Here is an 18,715-nt window from a genome sequence, read left to right as displayed (position 1 = left end):
TGTGGCCCTATGTGTGTTCAGCGTGTGCTCTTCAACCACTGAGCCGCACTGCCTCCTGGTGGTTCCCACCCTAGGGCCAGGGACCTTGAAAGCGAATGGGGGCCCGTGAGAGTTCGGCGGGGTACTTGTGTGCACTGCCGGAATCCCTCCGGCCAAGGACTTGCAGAATGACCGAGTGACTGCCGTGGTCACATTGGCCTTGTCCTCTGCAGGGCCCTCTGAGTCACCCCAGCCCGGCCCCGCCGGGGTGGTGCAAGCTGGAGGGGGCACCCTCCTGGGTGGGGGGACCCGACAGGACACTGGGGCTCTGTCAGCCCTGGTCAGGCAGTCACTGTGCAGCAAACAGGAAGCGGGCTGGGCCGAGACCTGCTAGGTAAACACGGGCTGGCTGGGGAAGGTGTCTGGCATGGCGTGATGCCCCCTGTTGCTGCCGCCCACCAGGGCCCCGGCAGCCTCGGGCAGCCTGGCAGGCAGTGGGTTTCGCCTGGCCAAGGGGCTGAGCTCCCAATGGTGACTGCTCTGAGGTGGCTGCCAGAGTCGCAGGCTCTGGGCCCAGCCACTCCGCCCTCCCTGGCTGTCATCCCTTCCTGGTCCTTGGTCTGTCTGTTCATCCATCATCTGATAATGGTCATAGAATGATACTGATGATGTCGACAGCAGCCATCGTCGCCTGAGTGTGTGCTCTGCCCGGTGCTGTCTTATTTAACCCTCTCAAGTCTCGGTGCTGTGATCATCACCATTTACAGGTGAGAAAACAGAGGCACAGAAAGGCCAGGGGACTTGCCCAGGGTCACACAGCTGGTGAGTGGGCAGTTTGCCTGTGGGGCCCATGGTCCCCACCACCTACCCTGAACCACTCTTCCTCCACCCGCATCTTCCACCCTTTTCTTCTCGAGTCCTCTGGTCCTTGTAAAGTATCCACTGAAGGCATAGGTCCTGGGGCCATGTGAGTCCTAGACCTGCTTCCGCCTCCAAGGAGCTGGGCAACCCTGTAAGAGTGACTCCACCTCTCTGAGCCTCAGTTTCCTCACCTGGCAGGTGGGAGGTTGGACAGAGCTGATGTTTTGTTTCTCTCGGCACCAGCAAACCTTGGCATCCATCCCCCTAGTCCCTTCCCCACCCACACCATCCCTCCAGGACTGATCTAGAATGACAGGCTATTCCAGGTTACTGCAGGAAGTGGGGGCCCCACGTATTGGGCAGAGAGTCCCGAGATGGAGGGAAGAGGATGTACACTGAGTCTGTCTGGGAGCCCAGAACCTCCCCCTGGTCTGCCTGCCTCCTCCCCATCTCCCCATCCAGCCACCCACTCACCCATCTTTTCTTCCTTCCTCCCTTTCTTCTCCCGACGCCTCAGGCCTCACCGTTCCTCAGTGCCCCCTACTCATTCCCAGCCCCACACCCTTGACTTTGCTGTCTCCTCTGCTCTTGTATCCCATTCCACTTGTCAAGCCCTCCTCCTTGCAGCCTCTCCCCATGCCTGTCAGGATCCGTGCCGCTTCCTCTTGCCCGCCTCCTTCCAGAACTTCAGAGGACCTTGTCTTACAGTTGAAGAAAGCAAATATTTACTGATGCCTCGGCGCGATGCTGGATGCTGGGCAGACAGCAGACACAAAATAGGCCCTCCTTCATGGAACTAAAACTTAGAGGAGAGGAGAAAAGATGAATAAAAGAATGACGTAAGTAAAGGTCAAAATTCAATCATGGAAAGCACCAGAAGGGGAGCCACAGTTTGCTCTGAGAGTGAACACAAGGCAGCTGGTTTAGACGGGGTGCGGGGGGCAGTGCAGCAGGGCTTTTTATTTATTTATTTATTTATTTATTTATTTATTTATTTATTTATTTGGCTGCGTTGGGTCTTAGTTGCAGATCCTGTTGCGGTGTGCTGGCTCCTCTCTAGTGGTGGCGCATGGGCTGAGTAGTTGCGGCACACGGGCTTAGTTGCCCTGTGGCATGTGGGATCCTTAGTTCCCCAACCAGGGACTGAACCCGCATCCCCTGCACTGGAAGGTGGATTCTTAACCAGTGGACCACCGGGGAAGTCCCAAGAAGGCTTTTCAGAGGAAGTGCTGGTTAGAATCACACCCAAAGAGAGCCAGGGGAGGAAGCGCGTCCCAGGCAGAGGGGACAGCCCAGGCATGGAGGAGGGGGAAAGCCATCTGCCTTCCCTCCTAGGCTGTGAGTTGCCTGAGCTTCCCCTCCGGTGTGCCCTGCAAACAGGTGGCACTCAGCAGATGCCTGTGGGAGTGCATCGATCCCAGCTCCCTGGAATTCCTCCCCCTGGGGTGGAGCAGTCCCTGCACGCCTAAACTTGCCCCCAGATTTAAGCAGCTTTCCTCGGTCACGTCATCAGGAGGATGGGATTTGACAAGTACGTGCCAGGGTTCCCATGAGATCAGGCAAAGGCTCGGGGTGCCGGTCAGGATGGGCCCCTTCTTCTACTCCCTGCGTGAGAACGGGGATGGAGCAAGAGGCCTCCACCCCACCCCTGCCGAATCCGGGATTCTCTGAGGGGAGGCACCAGCCGTTCATGGAGTCCGTAGTCTTGCGGTTTGCTGTTTATTGAGGGCTTACTCTGTGCCAGGTGCTTGACTCAATTCATATAATCCTCACAGTGACCCAGTTAAGTCCCCCAAGGGCGGGTGAGGCAAGCGCGGCTCAGAGAGTCTGAGTAACTTGCTCAGGCTCATGCAGCTAGTGAGCGGTGGGTCTGGGAGCCAGCCCCTGATCTGTCTGACGTCAAAGTGCAAGTTCTTTCCATGCCCCCCTAGCTCCCACCAGGCGCCCCCTCCTCGGGTGAGGGAGTGTGGGTTTGGCTGTCCAGACTGAGTCCCCAGGGCCATCGGAGCAGAATGTGTGACCTTCAACCACGTTTCTGGAGAGCCTGGAGTCTGACCCAGGCAGAGAGGAAGGCTTGGGGGCCCTGGCTCAGCCCTGTATCTCCTCACCCTGCCCGGGGCCCCTGCACCCCTGAAATCGGCCGCTCCCCAGCCCTTCCGGTCTAACCAGCTCCTGTCACCAGACATGTCTCCGCTTCTTGCTTTGTCTAGCTGTTTCCTCTGTTTTCCCACCAGGTCAGCCCCAGGAGGGCAGGAGGTCTTTTGTGTTGTTCACGTCTGTGTCTGCAAGACCTGGCACACAGTAGGGGCTCAATCAACATTTGTTGAGTAAATACATGGGTGCATGGTTTCCAGTCCTGCTCTTTAGGCCCTGAGATTCAGACCCCCCCCTCTCCGTCCATCCTACCACAACTACTATCTGTGTAGGCTGCTGTCTGGCATATCTATATGTATATATATAAAGATTTGGACGCTTAAAACGACATTTAAAATCTGCCGCATTAAATGAACACAGTGGTCACACAGGTGTGGGGATGGCCACACTCCGCGTAAATGTCCTTCGCTGAGCCCCTGACAGGTGCCTGGTGCCAGCTGGGAGCTGCCCACTGCAAAGGCATTCCCTGGGGGCTCTCTGCACAGCAGGCACACGCGTGCCCGCACACACAGGGAGAGACCGGAAGAAACACACACAATATTTACACGCAGAGGAGATGCAGGAGGACTCTCAGCCTCTCTCCCCGCCCCCCACCCCTCCTTCCCCCTAAGTCTGGCATGGGTTTGGAATGTATAATAACAGCCTACAGGGCAAATGAGAACAGGGAGTGAACTCTATCCCCAACCACAGAGGACAGGGCAGTGTTTGGGGAGGGGATTGCCACAGAGCCGGCTGTGTATGTGTATACACGTGTGTACGTGTGTGTACGTGCATGCTGGTGTCTGTACTCACTTGGGTTGTGTGGTGTGGAAGGAGCCCAAGGTTAGGGGTCCAGAGGCCTTCTTCGAGGCCATTCACTCTGTGTGGTGTCTCAGAGCCTCAGTTTCTTCAGCTGTAAAATGGGAGCAGTAGCCCAGCTTTGCTCACCAGGCTCTGGCAGATTAACCGAGGGAGAGGCTGGGAGGGCTTGGTGCATGTTAACACGGGCCGTGAATGCCAGGCTGTAGTACTATGACCTGTGTGTGCCTGGGGAAGGAGGGGCGAGGAGGACAGGTAAACTGGGACCGTATCATGATGGCAGTGATGACTGAAGTATTTGTCAAGTGCTTATTAGGTGCCCAAGAGACACCTGACCTGCCTGTTATAGCATCCCTATGGGATAGGAGCTGTTTTGCAGCCCTCATTTTATAGGTTGGGAAACCAAAGTTCACAGAAATTACATGGGCTGGTCATAGTAATCCTTACCTTCTGGGGCTGTTGTGCAGCTTGAACAGGATACTGTGAGGGTTTGGTGTGGCGCCTGGCCCCTAGGCCACACTGTCTCAAGTGAGGGGTTAGGGTAGCCCAAGCTCCACAGCCAACTGTCTGGATTTGAATCCTGGTTCTGTGGCTAACCTGCTGTGTGGCCTCAGGCAAGACACTTAACCTCTCTGAACCTCAGTTTCCTTATCTGTGAAAGAATTATAGCAGTCCCTACCTCCAGGGCAGGATTTCTCAACCTCAGCACTATTGACTTTTCAGGGCTGGGTTGCTCCTTGTGGTGGGGACTGTCCTGTGCATTGTAGGATGTCTGGTGCTATCCCTGCCCTTGACCTGCTAGATGCCAGTAGGCCCTCTCTCCTCTGCACAATATGACAACCAAACATGTCTCCAGACATTGCCGAGTGTCTCTGGGGAGCAGAGGGGCCCCTGGCTGAGAACCACCAGTCTAGGGTTTGCAGTGTGGACCGGGTAAGAGTGCGGGTGTGAAGCACTTGGGCCCATGAGAGCCACATAATCACAGTGATGCTGGGGGTCCGGTTATCCTTCACCGTATGTCATGTGCTAATATTGATCACTGTGTGTCTTGTCAAGGCTACAAGCAGTGAGTGAGTAACTGAGGGGGGATTTGAACTTGGGGCTGGCTGGCACCAGACCCCCTGTTGTGGAGCCCCCAGAAACCCTGGATGCCACCTGGGTTGAGATTTCTTAGGGCAGGGGGTGCACGCATGGTGGGGGTTGGAGCGGCTGCCTCCTGTGGCCCCCACCTGAGGTGGGGGGTGTCCTGCCCCTGTGGGGCCCTGGGAGGGGGTGCAGTAATTAGGAGGATGCTGACAGCAGAAGCACATGCCTAACTCCTCCTCTTCCTCTGACCCTGAGGCTCCCAGTGAGGTGAACAGGGCCGTGCCAGGGAAGTCTAATCTTCCCCCTCAATGCCTGCAAGCAAGTGGATACCCCTTCCTGCCTCAACATACCCCCATTCCTGCATCGCTAAGCCCAGACTTACATGACAGCCGCTAGGGGTCTCCCTTTCCCACCTGGCAGGTGGATGGGAACTAGTTTCCTGAGGTCCTACTAGGTGCCGGCACCGAGTGGGTGCTTCACATTCCTGAGGTCACTGGCATCTCCCAGGAGCTTTAGGGGGAGGTGTGGTAGCTGTTTTTACAGGTGGGGGCTCTGAGGCCCAGAGAGAGGAAGCGATTTGCCCAAGACCACACAGCTGCTAATTAACCAGGGCCAAGATGGGAACCGGGTATATCTGATTTCAGCACCTGTGCTCCTAACCCTTCCTTCTCCCTTTGATTATAATCATTGACAGCCCCCAGTTTAATCCCAGCGTCGACACTGAACGTGCCTCATCTCATTTAATTCTTCCTGCAAATGTATGAAAAAAGCTACTACTATTGTACCCATTTTACAGATGAGGAAACTGAGGTTCAGGTAGCTAAAGTGACTTTCTCAAGGTGATGCTGCATGTAAACAGCAGAGCTGGGGTTAGAACCTAGTCCTGGAAGCCTCTAAATTCCAGGCTTTCCCTATGCACTGGTGCCTAGAAGGGGGCCTGGCCCTGGCAGGAGCTCTGACCCTCTGTGTGCCCTGCTGCTCCTGCCAAGAGAAGCCTCTTGCAGTGCCCTAGCCTTCTCTCTTGGCAGCCACAAAACAAACAAGGTGAGAACCAATCTGTATTTGTTCCTCTGCTAATGTGCAGGGAGGGAGAGACAGAAAAGAGGGCTTTTCAGACATTTTCCTGCCGCCTGGGTGGGATGGTAGGAGTTCCAGGAAACTCGCCCTTGGTGTCCAGCCCTCCCAGTGGCGTGCTGCAGAGGGCAGGGGGCTGACAGCCAGCCAGCAGGGCCTCGCCCCTCCCTTGCCCTTCTCCTGGCTAAACGTTGGGCCTGGGAGACAGAGAGACCTGGGTTCAAATCCAACTCTTCTCCTTACAAGCTGTGTGACTTCCCTGCTTAAAGCTCCATTTCCCTCACCTGACAAATGGAAACAAATAATACCTATGTCATCAGGTCGCGTGTCTGTGTGGCACCCTTCTAGGTGCTGGGGATGCAGGAGTGAAAGATAGATGCATTCCCTACCCTCTGCTGCTCACAGCCCGGGAATTAAGTAATCCCAAGAACAAATGGCCAGGGACAGCTGCCCAGAGGAAGAGACATGAGCTGGGCACACAGTTGGGCAGGAGTTAACCAGGCAAAGAGGGGAGGGAAGGGGTCATTGCTTGACACTGGGGAGCAGAGTTTGTGCACTGCGGGAAGTTAACTAAATTCTCGGAACCTTGGTTTCCTATTCTGTGAAATGGGGGCGTAAAGATGGTGCTGGGAAATGGAGGGTTCCTGACTCCCACAGTGGGTTCATGTGTATCTTCTGAGCACCCAGGGTGCCTGAAGCATGCATTTGATGGTTATGTTTTAGTAGGGTGCTTACCGTGTGGCAGGCACAGCGCTGCCTGGTAAGCAGGGTGCATGCTCTTCTCTGCTTCAGCATCCCCATTTCACAGGTGAGGAAACCGAGGCTGTGAACCCTTGACTTTCCCATCACACGGTTGCTAAATGCAGAGCTTGGATTTGAACCCTGCTCTGGGGGCTCCGAAGCTGGCTTGTTTGGCCAGGAGTGAGCCCCGGGCTCCAGGTTTGGGGACCCAGTGTGCCTCTGACACACTTCCTCCTCCAGCTAATGTCCGGGGTAGCTGGACCCAAGGCAGATGTGTGTTTCCAGGTCCCTGAAAGAGGCTCCTGTTGCAGCTCCTGCCGGGGGCTGGCGGCCAACCACATCTGGGAGTGGCCACCCTGCGCCCCGGTCATTACAACGGTGGCTTTGAAGCAGCTGGCAGCCGCGCTGTTTGCCCACGTGGGAGGGGGCTTCCTGGAGCCCGCCTGACTCCCCTCCCGTTCCCTCGCAGGCCGAGCAGTGTGGACGGGTCCGGGGGCAGCATGGCGGATCCCAGCGAAGGCCCCCGTGCGGGATCTGGGGAGGCAGACCAGCCTCCCGGGGATGAGAGCGGCACCCCTGGCGGGGAGGCCTTCCCCCTCTCTTCACTGGCCAACCTGTTCGAGGGGGAGGACGGCTCCCCGTCGCTCTCGCCGGCCGAGAGCGGTCGCCCCGCTGGCCCAGGCGACGGGCGGCCAAACCTGCGCATGAAGTTCCAGGGCGCCTTCCGCAAGGGGGTGCCCAACCCCATCGACCTGCTGGAGTCCACCCTGTACGAGTCCTCGGTGGTGCCCGGGCCCAAGAAGGCGCCCATGGACTCGCTCTTTGACTATGGCACCTATCGTCACCACCCCAGTGACAACAAGCGGTGGAGGAGGAAGGCCTTAGAGTGAGTATTGCTGGCTGCCTGGCCGAGGGTCTCCTCCTCTGTATTGAATCCATCCATCCATCCATCTATCCATCCACTTATTCACCTGTTCACTCAACCATCCATCCACCTATCTGTCCACCTTTCCATATACTTGTCTGTCCACTCATCCATCTATTCATCCATCCATCTATCCATCCATCATCTACTCATTCAAGTATCTATCTACCCATCTATCCATCTGTCATCTATCAGTCCAGCCACCCAGCATACAACCAACCTTCCATGTATCCACCATTTACTCACCAAACATCCATCCATTCTCCCATCTACTCACCGTTTCTATTCAGCCAGCCAATCGGCTATCAAACTATTCATAATTCACTCATTCATTTCCATATCTTTCTTTTGTTCTCTCTTTCTCTTTCCTTCTTTCTCTCTCATCAGCTACCCATATTTCTATCTGTCCATCCACTTGTTCAATCCATCTGTCCATCATCACTCATTCAAATATTTGTTCACCCATCTATTTGTCTGCTGTCTCCCTGCCTAGCCATCCACCCATGAAAACCCCTAAGAACCCCTCTAAGGGTTCTGTGTGTGTGTGGAGGTCAGTCTTGAAGTCTGCAGATGTCCTGGTGTCACCTGGTCGTCCTCTGTCCCCCTTGCTGATCACAGACTCATTTACACCCTTGGGTGAAGCCACTCACCACCTCAGCCCTTGCTTTGTCTCCTTGTTCACTGAGTCACCGATTTGTTCAGTGAATGTTTCTGGGGCATCCACCACGTGCCAGGTAGTGGGGTTGGCCCTGAGGCTGCAGGGGTGAGCCAGACCAGAAGCTACCCCGACTCAGCTTGGACAGTGAGTAGCTGTCACAGGCACAGTGACACTGGCCCTTCCGTTTGGAAGGCAGGACACGTAATAAGCAAATGACTGGACAGTTCACTTTGGGGCAGGTGCTGAGGTGGGTGAGGGAGCTGATACAGGACAAGTAGTCCAGGAGGGCTTCCTGGCGTTTAAACCCAAAGCTAAGGGGTGAGAAAGGGCAGCTACGTGGTGGGGGGCTGGGGGCGAGGCCCCGCTGCCTCTGTCGTGGTTCACTCTCTGCTTCTCTACACTCTCCTCTTCTCCCTCCCCGCCTCCTCCTCTCCGTTCTGTCTTCACTTCACAGGTTCTTCCTGCGCCCCTATGTGTGCCGGGCACTGGGTGGGTGAGGACGTGACACAGGGCATCCCTGCCCTCATGGTGCCCCTGGCTTAGCGCTGCTGCAGCTCTTTGTCTCTCAGAACCTAGCACACAGGTACCCAGTGAATGTTTGTTGAATGACCGAATGGATGTCTGTTTTTTCCCTCCTCTGTCTCTCCATCGCTTCCCCTCTCCCAGCCCTTCCCATCTTGTTCTTTCTCCACCTGCCTCTGTAGCTCAGCGTTTCTCCCACACACATACAGGCTCTGGACACACAGTAGGTGCTAAATAATAACAGGAATATCAGCTAATGTTTATTGGGTGTTTACTGTGGTGCGGCCTTGAACTAGGCACCTATGTGCATGGCCTCATTTGTCTCAAATGTTTGTTGAATGAATAAATCAAGGAGTGAATGATTGAATAAGTGATAGAGTTGCTTTATCTCTTAGTCTGGTGTTCCTCCTTTATTTTCTTACTCTCTTTGTCTCTTCCAGTCTCTGGCGTATTAAGTACTTAGTAAATGACAAATGGATGGATGGATGGATGGGTGGAAGGGTGGGTGGATGGGTGGGTGTGGTGAGGGTGGGTGGATGGATGGATGGACGAATGGGTGGATGGATGGATGAATGGATGGGTGGATGGATGGATGGGTGGATGGGTGGGTGTGTGCCTGGATGGATGGGTATGTAGATGGATGGATGGGTGGATGGGGGGCTTGTGTGTTTATTTCTGCCTGTCTCCACCCAACACACAGTAGGTACCAGGTAGAGTCTGTTGGGGTAAAACATTCCTTTGTGTCTCCAGATGTCCTTCCCCTCTCAATCTGCTCCCTCCCTAGGGCTCCACCTGTGTTCCTCTCCCACAGATCCCTGGGTACCTAAGGCTAGAGACCATGGGTGGGCAGGGGATGAGCCCTCCTGTCACCCGGCTTCCTCCCTCTCCAGGAAGCAGCCACAGAGCCCCAAAGCTCCAGCGCCCCAGCCGCCTCCCATCCTCAAGGTCTTCAACCGGCCTATCCTCTTTGACATCGTGTCCCGGGGCTCCCCTGCTGACCTGGATGGGCTGCTCCCCTTCTTGCTGACCCACAAGAAGCGCCTGACAGACGAGGAGTTCCGGGGTGAGCCACCCAGGAATAGCAGGCAGGCCAGCTGGGGGTTGGGGGAGGCCTGGCATTGGGGACCCCCTTTCCCGTCAGCATTTTCCCTTGGGTTAGCGGGCTGCAGTAGCCAGAAAGAGCACTGGACAGGGAGTCTGGTCCTGTGTTTCCTTTGCCATATCACTTAACCTCTCTGGGCCTTTGCTGCCTTTCTTTAGTCATTCATTCAGCCTTCATTTATGAAAAGGTAAGCAGAGTCTACCCACCTGGGTTCAAATCCCACCTTTACTGCTTGAGGGACATATGGCCTGTCTGGGTCTCAGTTTCCTCATCTGTACCCTAGGGAATAATAATAAAATAGTCCTGGCCTCCGAGGACAGAGAATCCCATAGTGCCAAGCACAAGGCAGCCAGGGTCCTGGGAGCTCCTGCCCCCTCTGAGGGGAGCTCTGGAAGGGGCAGCAGGGCATTCCTGCTTCTGCTCCTGAGGCTCTGCCCCCTCGCCCCCCACCCAGCTTTCTGGCTCCCTGCTATGGGCTGGAGCCCAGGCACCACTGCGCTGGGACTCAGCCCAGACAGCTCACCCTCCAGCCTCGTCCAGGCTTGAAACACCCACCTCGGGGCAGTAGCTCCGCCCACTGCCCAGGCCTTCCGTGGCCTCTGAGCCCCTCCACCCAAACCAGCCACCTGCTATGTGCCAGGACCCAGGTGAGCTGTGATTAACTGGCCAAGTGACCCCACAGGTCAGTATAAAATGTCGAGAATTGTGGCACCTGCTAGGAAGGAGGGCCTGTCTCGGGTGGGCCGGCCATGGTAACGGCTCGGGGCTGATGAAGCTGCAGGGAGATCAGGGGCCATTTTTGGAAACTTTAGGAACTTCAAGTAAATTAAGTGCCAAAATAGGTTGATCGGGTCTGCGGTATATTTTTCACATATACTTTTATCAACCAGATTCTTTGAACACCGAAACGACGCGATGCTGTATCACTGTGTCCATCAGAAGAGAATTACCAGACTTATAAAAAATATTCATTCACGGTGCCCAGCGAGACGGTGTGGCCTGGTTTGGGGCACGAGCTTAGAGCTGTGGGGGGATGGGGCCCCTCTCTGCCCTCAGAGGGTCTCTGTGACGCTGTGAATCTCATTTGGAGATAACCCACATTGAAGCCCTGGCACAGGGGCCCCCCCTGGCCCCCCAAGTTCACCAGGCAAAAGTGGAGGGCTTTGGGGTGGAGGGAACCCCTGTGAAATGGAGCCTGTGGCTCCTGTGCTTCGGCGGGCAGAGCAGCGCCGGGCTGGGCTCGCCAAGGCTTCCAGCTTCTCCTGAGTTCAGGACTGAGCCGGGGTGGGGGTGCTGTGAGCCTAGGCTGGGAACCCCTAGGTCAGTGTGTCTGCATGACTGTGGGTGGGGGCCTCTAAGATAGGCTGGGGGAGGTCCCTGAAATTGTATAGAATAACGCATGTGTAGAGGGGGGTTTACCATGAGGCCCATTAATTAGGCTTCGGGCCCCACACTTAGGTCCAGGGCTGTACAAGGGGCTAGAGCAGGCGGGGGGTGTTCGTTTTCATAAACAGGATCCCTAAATTGTATACATCTCAGGCACCACAAAACCTGGATCTGCCCCTGCATGTTCTTCTAGCCAGAGGCTCATGAGCTCATTGATTCTTAGGGGACTCAGTGACCTCCCTCCCCACCTAAGTTTGACAGCCTCCAACTTGGCAGTTAACTTAGGGCCCCTGGCTCCAGCCTCCCCCGTGGGCAGAGCCACTTCGCCACCTAGTGGTGGAGTCTAGTAACTGCAACCCTTCCCCATTTCTGGGTAGCTGCTCCTCTTGGCATCTTATCCCAGGACCCAGGCTGTCAGCCCCCGACCCTGCGATAGCCTAGGCCTGGGTGTGTGGAAGTCCAAATCCGGGGTCTAGTTCCACGTCCCACACAAACCACTTGAGTTCCTGTGGTTTGGATTTCCCTGCAGTGCCCCGCTCGCCCCTTCATTGAGTGTGTATTAACTCAACAAGTGGCTGTTGGGCACCGGCCAAGTGTCAGGCGCTTTGCTGGTGTGGGGCGAAAGTGGTGAGTGAAGCAGATACAACCCTGTCCTCAAGTTGCTCTCCATCTCGGGGGTGAGACTGACATTGATCAAGCAATCACTGAAATAAGTACACAATTACAGACTGTAATGTGTGTCCACAAAGAGGCTGTATTGGAGGATTTGACCGAATCAGGAAAATCTGGGAGAGCTTCCAGGAGGAGGTGACACTTGAGCTGAGTTTGAATGAATTGAAGTTAGCCAGGTAAAAAGAGGTAGAGGAAGGATTAGTGAGGAGGTGAAAGAACAGCATGTGCAAAGGCCCTGTGGCTAACCATGGCCAGAGCTGGACTCAGTTGCTATGTGGAAAGTGGATTAAAGGATGTCTAGAGAGGCTGGTGGAAATCGGGCAGGTGTCCTGGGAATATAGGAGAGATGGTGGCTGGGTCAGGTTGGTGGCAGTGGAGATGGAATGTGGTGGAGGGGTTGGAGAAGTAGGTAAAATTTGTGGGACTTGCTGGGAGGGGGTGCATGTGGGGAGGAGGGAGGACAAAGACAAGAGTGACACAGAGGTTTTGTCTGGCTGGGGACACCATCGTCTGAGAAGGGGACACATGCAGGTCTGCATGGAGAATCACGAGTTTCCTGACAATTAGAAAACAGACAGATTGAGGTTCGCCTGAGTGTGGGTGTGTCAGGACAGAATCCCCAGGGCCTCAGCCGGCACTCAGGGTCCCCTCCCCCTTACACAGATGGGGAACTGGAGTCCATTATCATTCAGTACAGAGCTACCTAGTGTGGACTCTGAGCTGGGCGCCAGGGGTGTAGTGAGAAGTAGCCAGAACGAGGCTTGTCCGAGCAACCTCACTCCTAGTGGCGATGGGACTGGGATTCAGGTCTCCACCTTCTCCCCACTGATTCCTGCTCTCCGCACTGATTCTCAGCACCTAAGGAGAGGCTCTAAAGCATTTCTCCTGGAATAATAACTGCAACAATATTATTTATTGAGGGCTCCTGTCTGCCTGGCTCTGGGCTCATCAACAAATACCTATTAGTTTACGATTTCCCTTTGTAGCCTCAATTTAGTTACAGGAAACTGTAGCAGAGAAAAGGTCACATAGAAATCAGGAGCAAAGCCCAATTTGAGCCCCAAGAACCTGGCTCGAGAGCAGGCCCCTCAGCCCATACCTGCCTCTCCCATTCCCCAGCCCTCCCTGATGCCCTTCCTGCATCGGGCCGTTTTGCCCCGTGCCTGATTCACAGGGGAGTTCTCTTTTCATTGACTCGCTCTTTTAAAGATATAAATCAACCCATGTCACCATAAAAATTAATAACAAGGGAAAGAAAATTGCAAAGGGACGTTAGTAAGCATTAGTGGGAGGTGTTAAAGACCCATTAGAACCCAATGAAGACTGACTTCACGGGAGGGATTAGACAAAGGGATGAAACCTTGCACACTTGGGCTTTTACTGTTATTATTTGTGCATCTGCAGAAGCCCGCGAATCCTCTAAGGTAATTTCACGTCCACTATGGCTCACAGCGCCCACTTTGGGGAACACTGCACTCCCTCCGCTCCCCTCTAGGGGCACTAGTGTAACTGCTTCATGGGAAAAGGATCTATGTTCAAATAGGTGGGCAAAGGCTGCCTCCTGGGTCTGCTTTCAGAGGTAACAGGTTAAGGGCTCTGAGAAGTCCTGTAGTGAAGAAATACGATTGGCTTTGTTTAACCCAGCATTCCCCCCTTTTTATTTGATTTTTTAAAATTCCCTTCAGTACGCTTTGGTAAATACCCGTCTCTCTACAGGCTGCAGCGTCCCATGTTTTGAAAAACTTCTGCTCCTCTGAGTTTATGTGACCTTCTCAGTAACGTGGGGGGCAGATAGGGAACAGGCTCGGAGAGGAGGACCGACACAGCCAGGACCTCTGGCTCCCTGCCTAGTGCCCTGTCTCCTGCTGCCCAGCCGTTTGGGTCACGGGCCAAGCACCCCTCTTCCTCCGCGTCTCTCCCCGCAGAGCCGTCCACAGGGAAGACCTGCCTGCCCAAGGCTTTGCTGAATCTGAGCAATGGCCGCAACGACACGATCCCTGTGCTCCTGGACATCGCTGAGCGCACAGGCAACATGCGCGAATTCATCAACTCGCCCTTCCGGGACATCTACTACCGAGGTGGGGCCCCGGGCCCTGCTGGGTCGGAGTGGGGGCACCATCCTCGCGTGTCCAATCCCCTCCCCCCGCCCCTGCACTGAGAGCTTCAGTCTGGACCCCAAGTGCCAGCATGTCCCCAGGAACCAATTGTTGCCTGAATGAATGAACGGATGAAAGAACAATAACTACCCCTTCCAATGTTGATATTCTGAGTTTCAGAATCATAGGTTCCAAGGTTCTCGGATGTAATGAGCCAAAGGGGCCATGAGCCTGGAAATCTGGACCCAAGATGCTCAGGTTTTGGATACTCTGAGGCTTTTGTGTTAATAGTTCTATGAGCCAGCAGCTCGAAAAGGCAAAGGTGTCACCAGTCCTGGCTCCCTGGGTCTAAATTCTGAGATCTATGAATCCAGCTTGACCTTTCAGATTCCTGGATATGCAGATTCAAAGGCTGTGACTTTTATATCCCAGGTCCCAGATTCTGTGAGACCACGATGCCATTGTTTCCTCCAGGAAACAGGATGCCATTGTTTCCTCTAGGATGCTGTTTCATCCTCCAGGATGCCGTTTCATCCTCTAGGATGAAAGCCTCTTATGAGTCTGAAAAGTTCCCATATTTGGGAGCCTCTGAGTCAGATACCTCTTGAACCTAAGATTCTGCTTGCACGATGCAGCGGGTGTGGGGCCACGGGCATCAGAGGCTCCACATCCGGGAATGTCTGAAGGTCTATTTGCTGCCCTTGGGTGGATTTCCACCTTCTGCACCTCAGCGCCCCCCATGCCTGGTCAGATCTCTGCCTCCGGTGACTGATGGTCCCCCACTCCCTCCCAGGCCAGACCGCCCTGCACATCGCAATCGAGCGCCGCTGCAAACACTACGTGGAGCTCCTGGTGGCCCAAGGTGCCGATGTCCACGCCCAGGCCCGGGGGCGCTTCTTCCAGCCCAAGGATGAGGGAGGCTACTTCTACTTTGGTGAGGAGGGGCCTGATGAGGGCTGGGGGTGGGGGGTACATGGTGGTGCTGGCAGCCCTGACCCCTCCCCAAATACGCAGGGCTGTGCTGGCCAAGGGTCTGGACACTGCCTGGTACACAGGCTCCCTTGCTTGGTCAACTGAGGTCTTGCCTTTGAGGAGTAGAGTATCACCTCACTTCCCTGTGCCTCAGCTTCCCCATCTGTACAATGGGGATCGTGATGGGATCAGAGGGTTGTGATGGGGTGTCCTCGCCCCCTTATCACACACCTCCTCCAGTCGGACTTAAGCCGGGACTGATGGTCAGATTGCAGGGCCCAAATTCCATCACTGCCTTGTCCCAGTTGGACCCGTGAAAGATTTTAAATTGCACCCTTGCTTAAAGGCACGTGTTATTTGGGGTTCAGGAACAGAGTCCCTCAAAGTGTCCCTCACAGCCTCCAAGTTGCATGGCCACCCCCTTCAATAGCCACCTCCATCTCCCCAGGGGCATCGCCCCCAGACACGTGCAGTCAGCTAGGGCTTGTCCACCTGGACCATGGGCGCTGCGTCCGTTGTCACGGCGTCTGCCCACAAGTGTCCACAGCCAGGGCCCCGTCACTGACCGCCCCCTCCACCGCCTGCAGGCGAGCTGCCTCTGTCGCTGGCTGCCTGTACCAACCAGCCCCACATCGTCAACTACCTGACGGAGAACCCGCACAAGAAGGCGGACATGCGGCGCCAGGACTCCCGCGGCAACACGGTGCTGCACGCGCTGGTGGCCATTGCTGACAACACCCGCGAGAACACCAAATTCGTCACCAAGATGTATGACCTGCTGCTGCTGAAGTGTGCCCGCCTCTTCCCCGACAGCAACCTGGAGGCCGTGCTCAACAACGACGGCCTCTCGCCCCTCATGATGGCCGCCAAGACGGGCAAGATTGGGGTGAGTGCAGGGCTGGGGGGTACAGCCGGCCCACTGTTCTTGCTCCTCTACACACACACACACACACACACACACACACACACACACACACACAGGGGAGGGGCTGCTGGCGCCATGCACTGTTATTAATATGCACACCCACCTCCCATCCTGCCAACCCCGGTGTGCAGATGTCCCAGCTCAAGAACCTGCTGTGGCTCCCTATTGTCCAGCCAAGCAATTCAGTCTCATCCCAGAGCCTGTCTGCTCCTCCCACCCCACTGGATGCTCACTGCCCCACTCCCACCAGCCAGGCAGGCCACTGACAGAGAGCTGAGTGCCAGAGCTGCAGCCCTGCAGTACTCCCCTGTACTCCATGGCCAGGGTCCTGGCTCAGCCCCTGGCCTGCTGAGTGGCTGTGCACCAGTTCCTTCCCTCTCTGACCCCACAGCACAGGGCCTAGAGCAGGATTGCTCAGACCCGGCACTACTGACATTTGGGGCTGGGTGGTCTGGGTGTGGGGCTGCTCTGGGCCGTTGTGGGATGTTTGGCTGCATCCCTGGCCTCGACCCACTAGATGCCAGTAGTACCCCCACCAATTGCAACAACCCCAAATGTCTCCAGACATTGCCAAATTGCCCCCTGGGGGGCACTTATCGCCCTGATTGAGAACCAAACCTAGGGTTCTCTGGAGTCAGGGACACCTGAACCCAAGGCCGGGCTCTGCCACTTTCCAGCATGTGACCTCAGGCATTGCACCTCTTGGTGCCTCAGTTTCCTCCTCTGTAAAATGGGGATAATAACAGTGCCCTGTGGTATAATGTTCTGACAGCTCAATGAGGTAATCCACTTAAAGCCGTCAATAAAGATCCTGGGATGGATAGTCAGTGCTCAATAAACAGTAGGAGTTATTATTCCTTTATTAAAATATAGCAAAAAATTACTAAAATTGCAATTATACCAGAGTCCTGAGGCGGTGGAAAAGACTGGGATTTAAAATCTGGCTTTGCCCTATTGAACTCTGTGGCCTTGGAGGACTCCCACCCGGATCTGTTCCTCCGTTTCCCTGTGTGTAAGCCAAAGATAGTAGGAGTGGCAATAGGAAGAACCAAATAGGATAATCATTGCTAGGTTTAACTGATCAGTAATATTGATTAATTGCTGTTTTAATTACATAAAAAGATACTCATGACAACTCAGATTTTTAAGGCGGACCTGGGTTCAGTCTGGCTTCAGTGGGCTGTGTGGCCTCAGGGAACGTCCTTCTTTTCTCTGAGCCTCTGTCTGCTCATCTGTCAACCAGGGTGGTCAGGGTAGGAATTAAACAGGATCTTGTCAGGAAAGGGTCTGGCACACAGCAGGCGCTCAGGAAATATTTTACCCTCCCCGCCATCCTGCTCTCTGGGGAGGCGCCATTTGATGGGGTCCCTCGCATGTGAGCGGCCCAGCAGGGGTGCCCCGGCCCCCACAGGAGCCCCTGACCGTCCCTGCTCCCACGCAGGTCTTTCAGCACATCATCCGTCGGGAGGTGACAGACGAGGACACCAGGCATCTGTCTCGCAAGTTCAAGGACTGGGCCTATGGGCCAGTGTATTCCTCGCTCTACGACCTCTCCTCCCTGGACACGTGTGGGGAGGAGGCCTCTGTGCTGGAGATCCTGGTGTACAACAGCAAGATTGAGGTGGGCCTCAGGGCAGGAGACGGGGCTGGGGAAGGAGGGGCCCAAAGCAGTGGGTCTTTGAACCGGGTGCAGAAGAAGACGCGAAGTGCCCAGAACAGCACCGGGAACTGGGTGGAAATGGGAGGATTGTAAGGGTTGGGGCTCAAGGGGCAAGTACGACTGCTGTGTGACTTAGCACAAATGACCCAACCTCTTAGAGTCCCAGCCTCCTCTTTTGTACCATGTGGATAAACAGAGAGCATTTCCTAGTGGGTTGCTGGGAAGACCAGATGAACAGCCTGGTGCAGGGTAAACATTATGTGTCAGCTATTACCATTAGCATTTGTTATATGAAGTTTTTAAAAGCTCTTTTTTTTTTAAACTTAGCGGTATTTTATGAGCATCGTTCTGCACCATTAAATATTCTGCTGCAATATCATTGCTGCGTGGAAATGTACCACATTCTAATTAACCATTCCTCTATTCCTGGTCATTTGGGTTTGTTCCTGCACTTAACTATCAGGAATAACACTGCAGTGGCATCTTTGTGGCTACATCATTGCACAAATTCTTGATGATAAAGAAACTCAAGTCATTAAAGGGACAGGATGCTGTACAAATGGGCAGAAAGTGCTGGGGCCTGAATGCAGAAGGTCTCCCTTCTAGCCCTGGCCCTGTGAGCTTGGACAGATGCCTCTCCCCTACCGGAACTCACTTCCCTCATGATTGAAATTAGTGACCAACTTGAATTAGATTGGGGATGGTGGGAGGTTTAGCATCTCTGCTGCAAACTCTGATGGATTGGTAGCGTCTGCCCAGGGAACTGTATAGAGAACTGTTGTGCGGGACCCAATTATTGATATCTGTCCTGGTTTCAGAATTGGAAAATTGTGGGACTGGGAAATTTAGCTCAAGTATTTACCATCCTTGAGCTAAATTTCCCAGTCCCACTTCCTGAATCAGAATTTCTGAGGTTGAAACCCAGGGATTCATGTTTTTAACAAGCTCCGTAGGTGATTTTGCTGCCAGTGACTTGGTACCATCCACAGATTGGAGTTTGGGGACCACAAGAATAGATGTTCTTTAAGGAGATTTCTAGCTCTGGGTTCTATGAGTCTAGAACAGGCTGGAAAGGTAAGTTGGGGAAGAATTGGGCAGAGCCTC

General features: G+C 54.7%; 1 protein-coding gene across 1 annotated transcript in view; it reads left to right on the top strand.

The window, feature by feature from the left end:
- The first annotated feature begins 1,204 nt into the window (after positions 1–1,204).
- The window catches only part of TRPV4 (transient receptor potential cation channel subfamily V member 4), a 27,467-nt gene continuing 9,956 nt past the window's right edge, over positions 1,205–18,715 (top strand). Inside the window, exons 1-7 of the mRNA XM_057746505.1 lie at positions 1,205–1,679; positions 7,163–7,579; positions 9,689–9,861; positions 13,884–14,036; positions 14,848–14,988; positions 15,614–15,912; positions 17,393–17,572. Of these exons, the coding sequence (XP_057602488.1) occupies positions 1,663–1,679; positions 7,163–7,579; positions 9,689–9,861; positions 13,884–14,036; positions 14,848–14,988; positions 15,614–15,912; positions 17,393–17,572 (1,380 nt within the window). The 5' untranslated portion in view covers positions 1,205–1,662. The remainder of the gene's footprint in view (positions 1,680–7,162; positions 7,580–9,688; positions 9,862–13,883; positions 14,037–14,847; positions 14,989–15,613; positions 15,913–17,392; positions 17,573–18,715) is intronic.

Source organism: Hippopotamus amphibius, chromosome 8 (genome assembly GCF_030028045.1).
Source record: "Hippopotamus amphibius kiboko isolate mHipAmp2 chromosome 8, mHipAmp2.hap2, whole genome shotgun sequence".
Classification (NCBI taxonomy): Eukaryota; Metazoa; Chordata; class Mammalia; order Artiodactyla; family Hippopotamidae; genus Hippopotamus; species Hippopotamus amphibius.
This window is presented reverse-complemented; position numbering and strand designations above follow the sequence as displayed.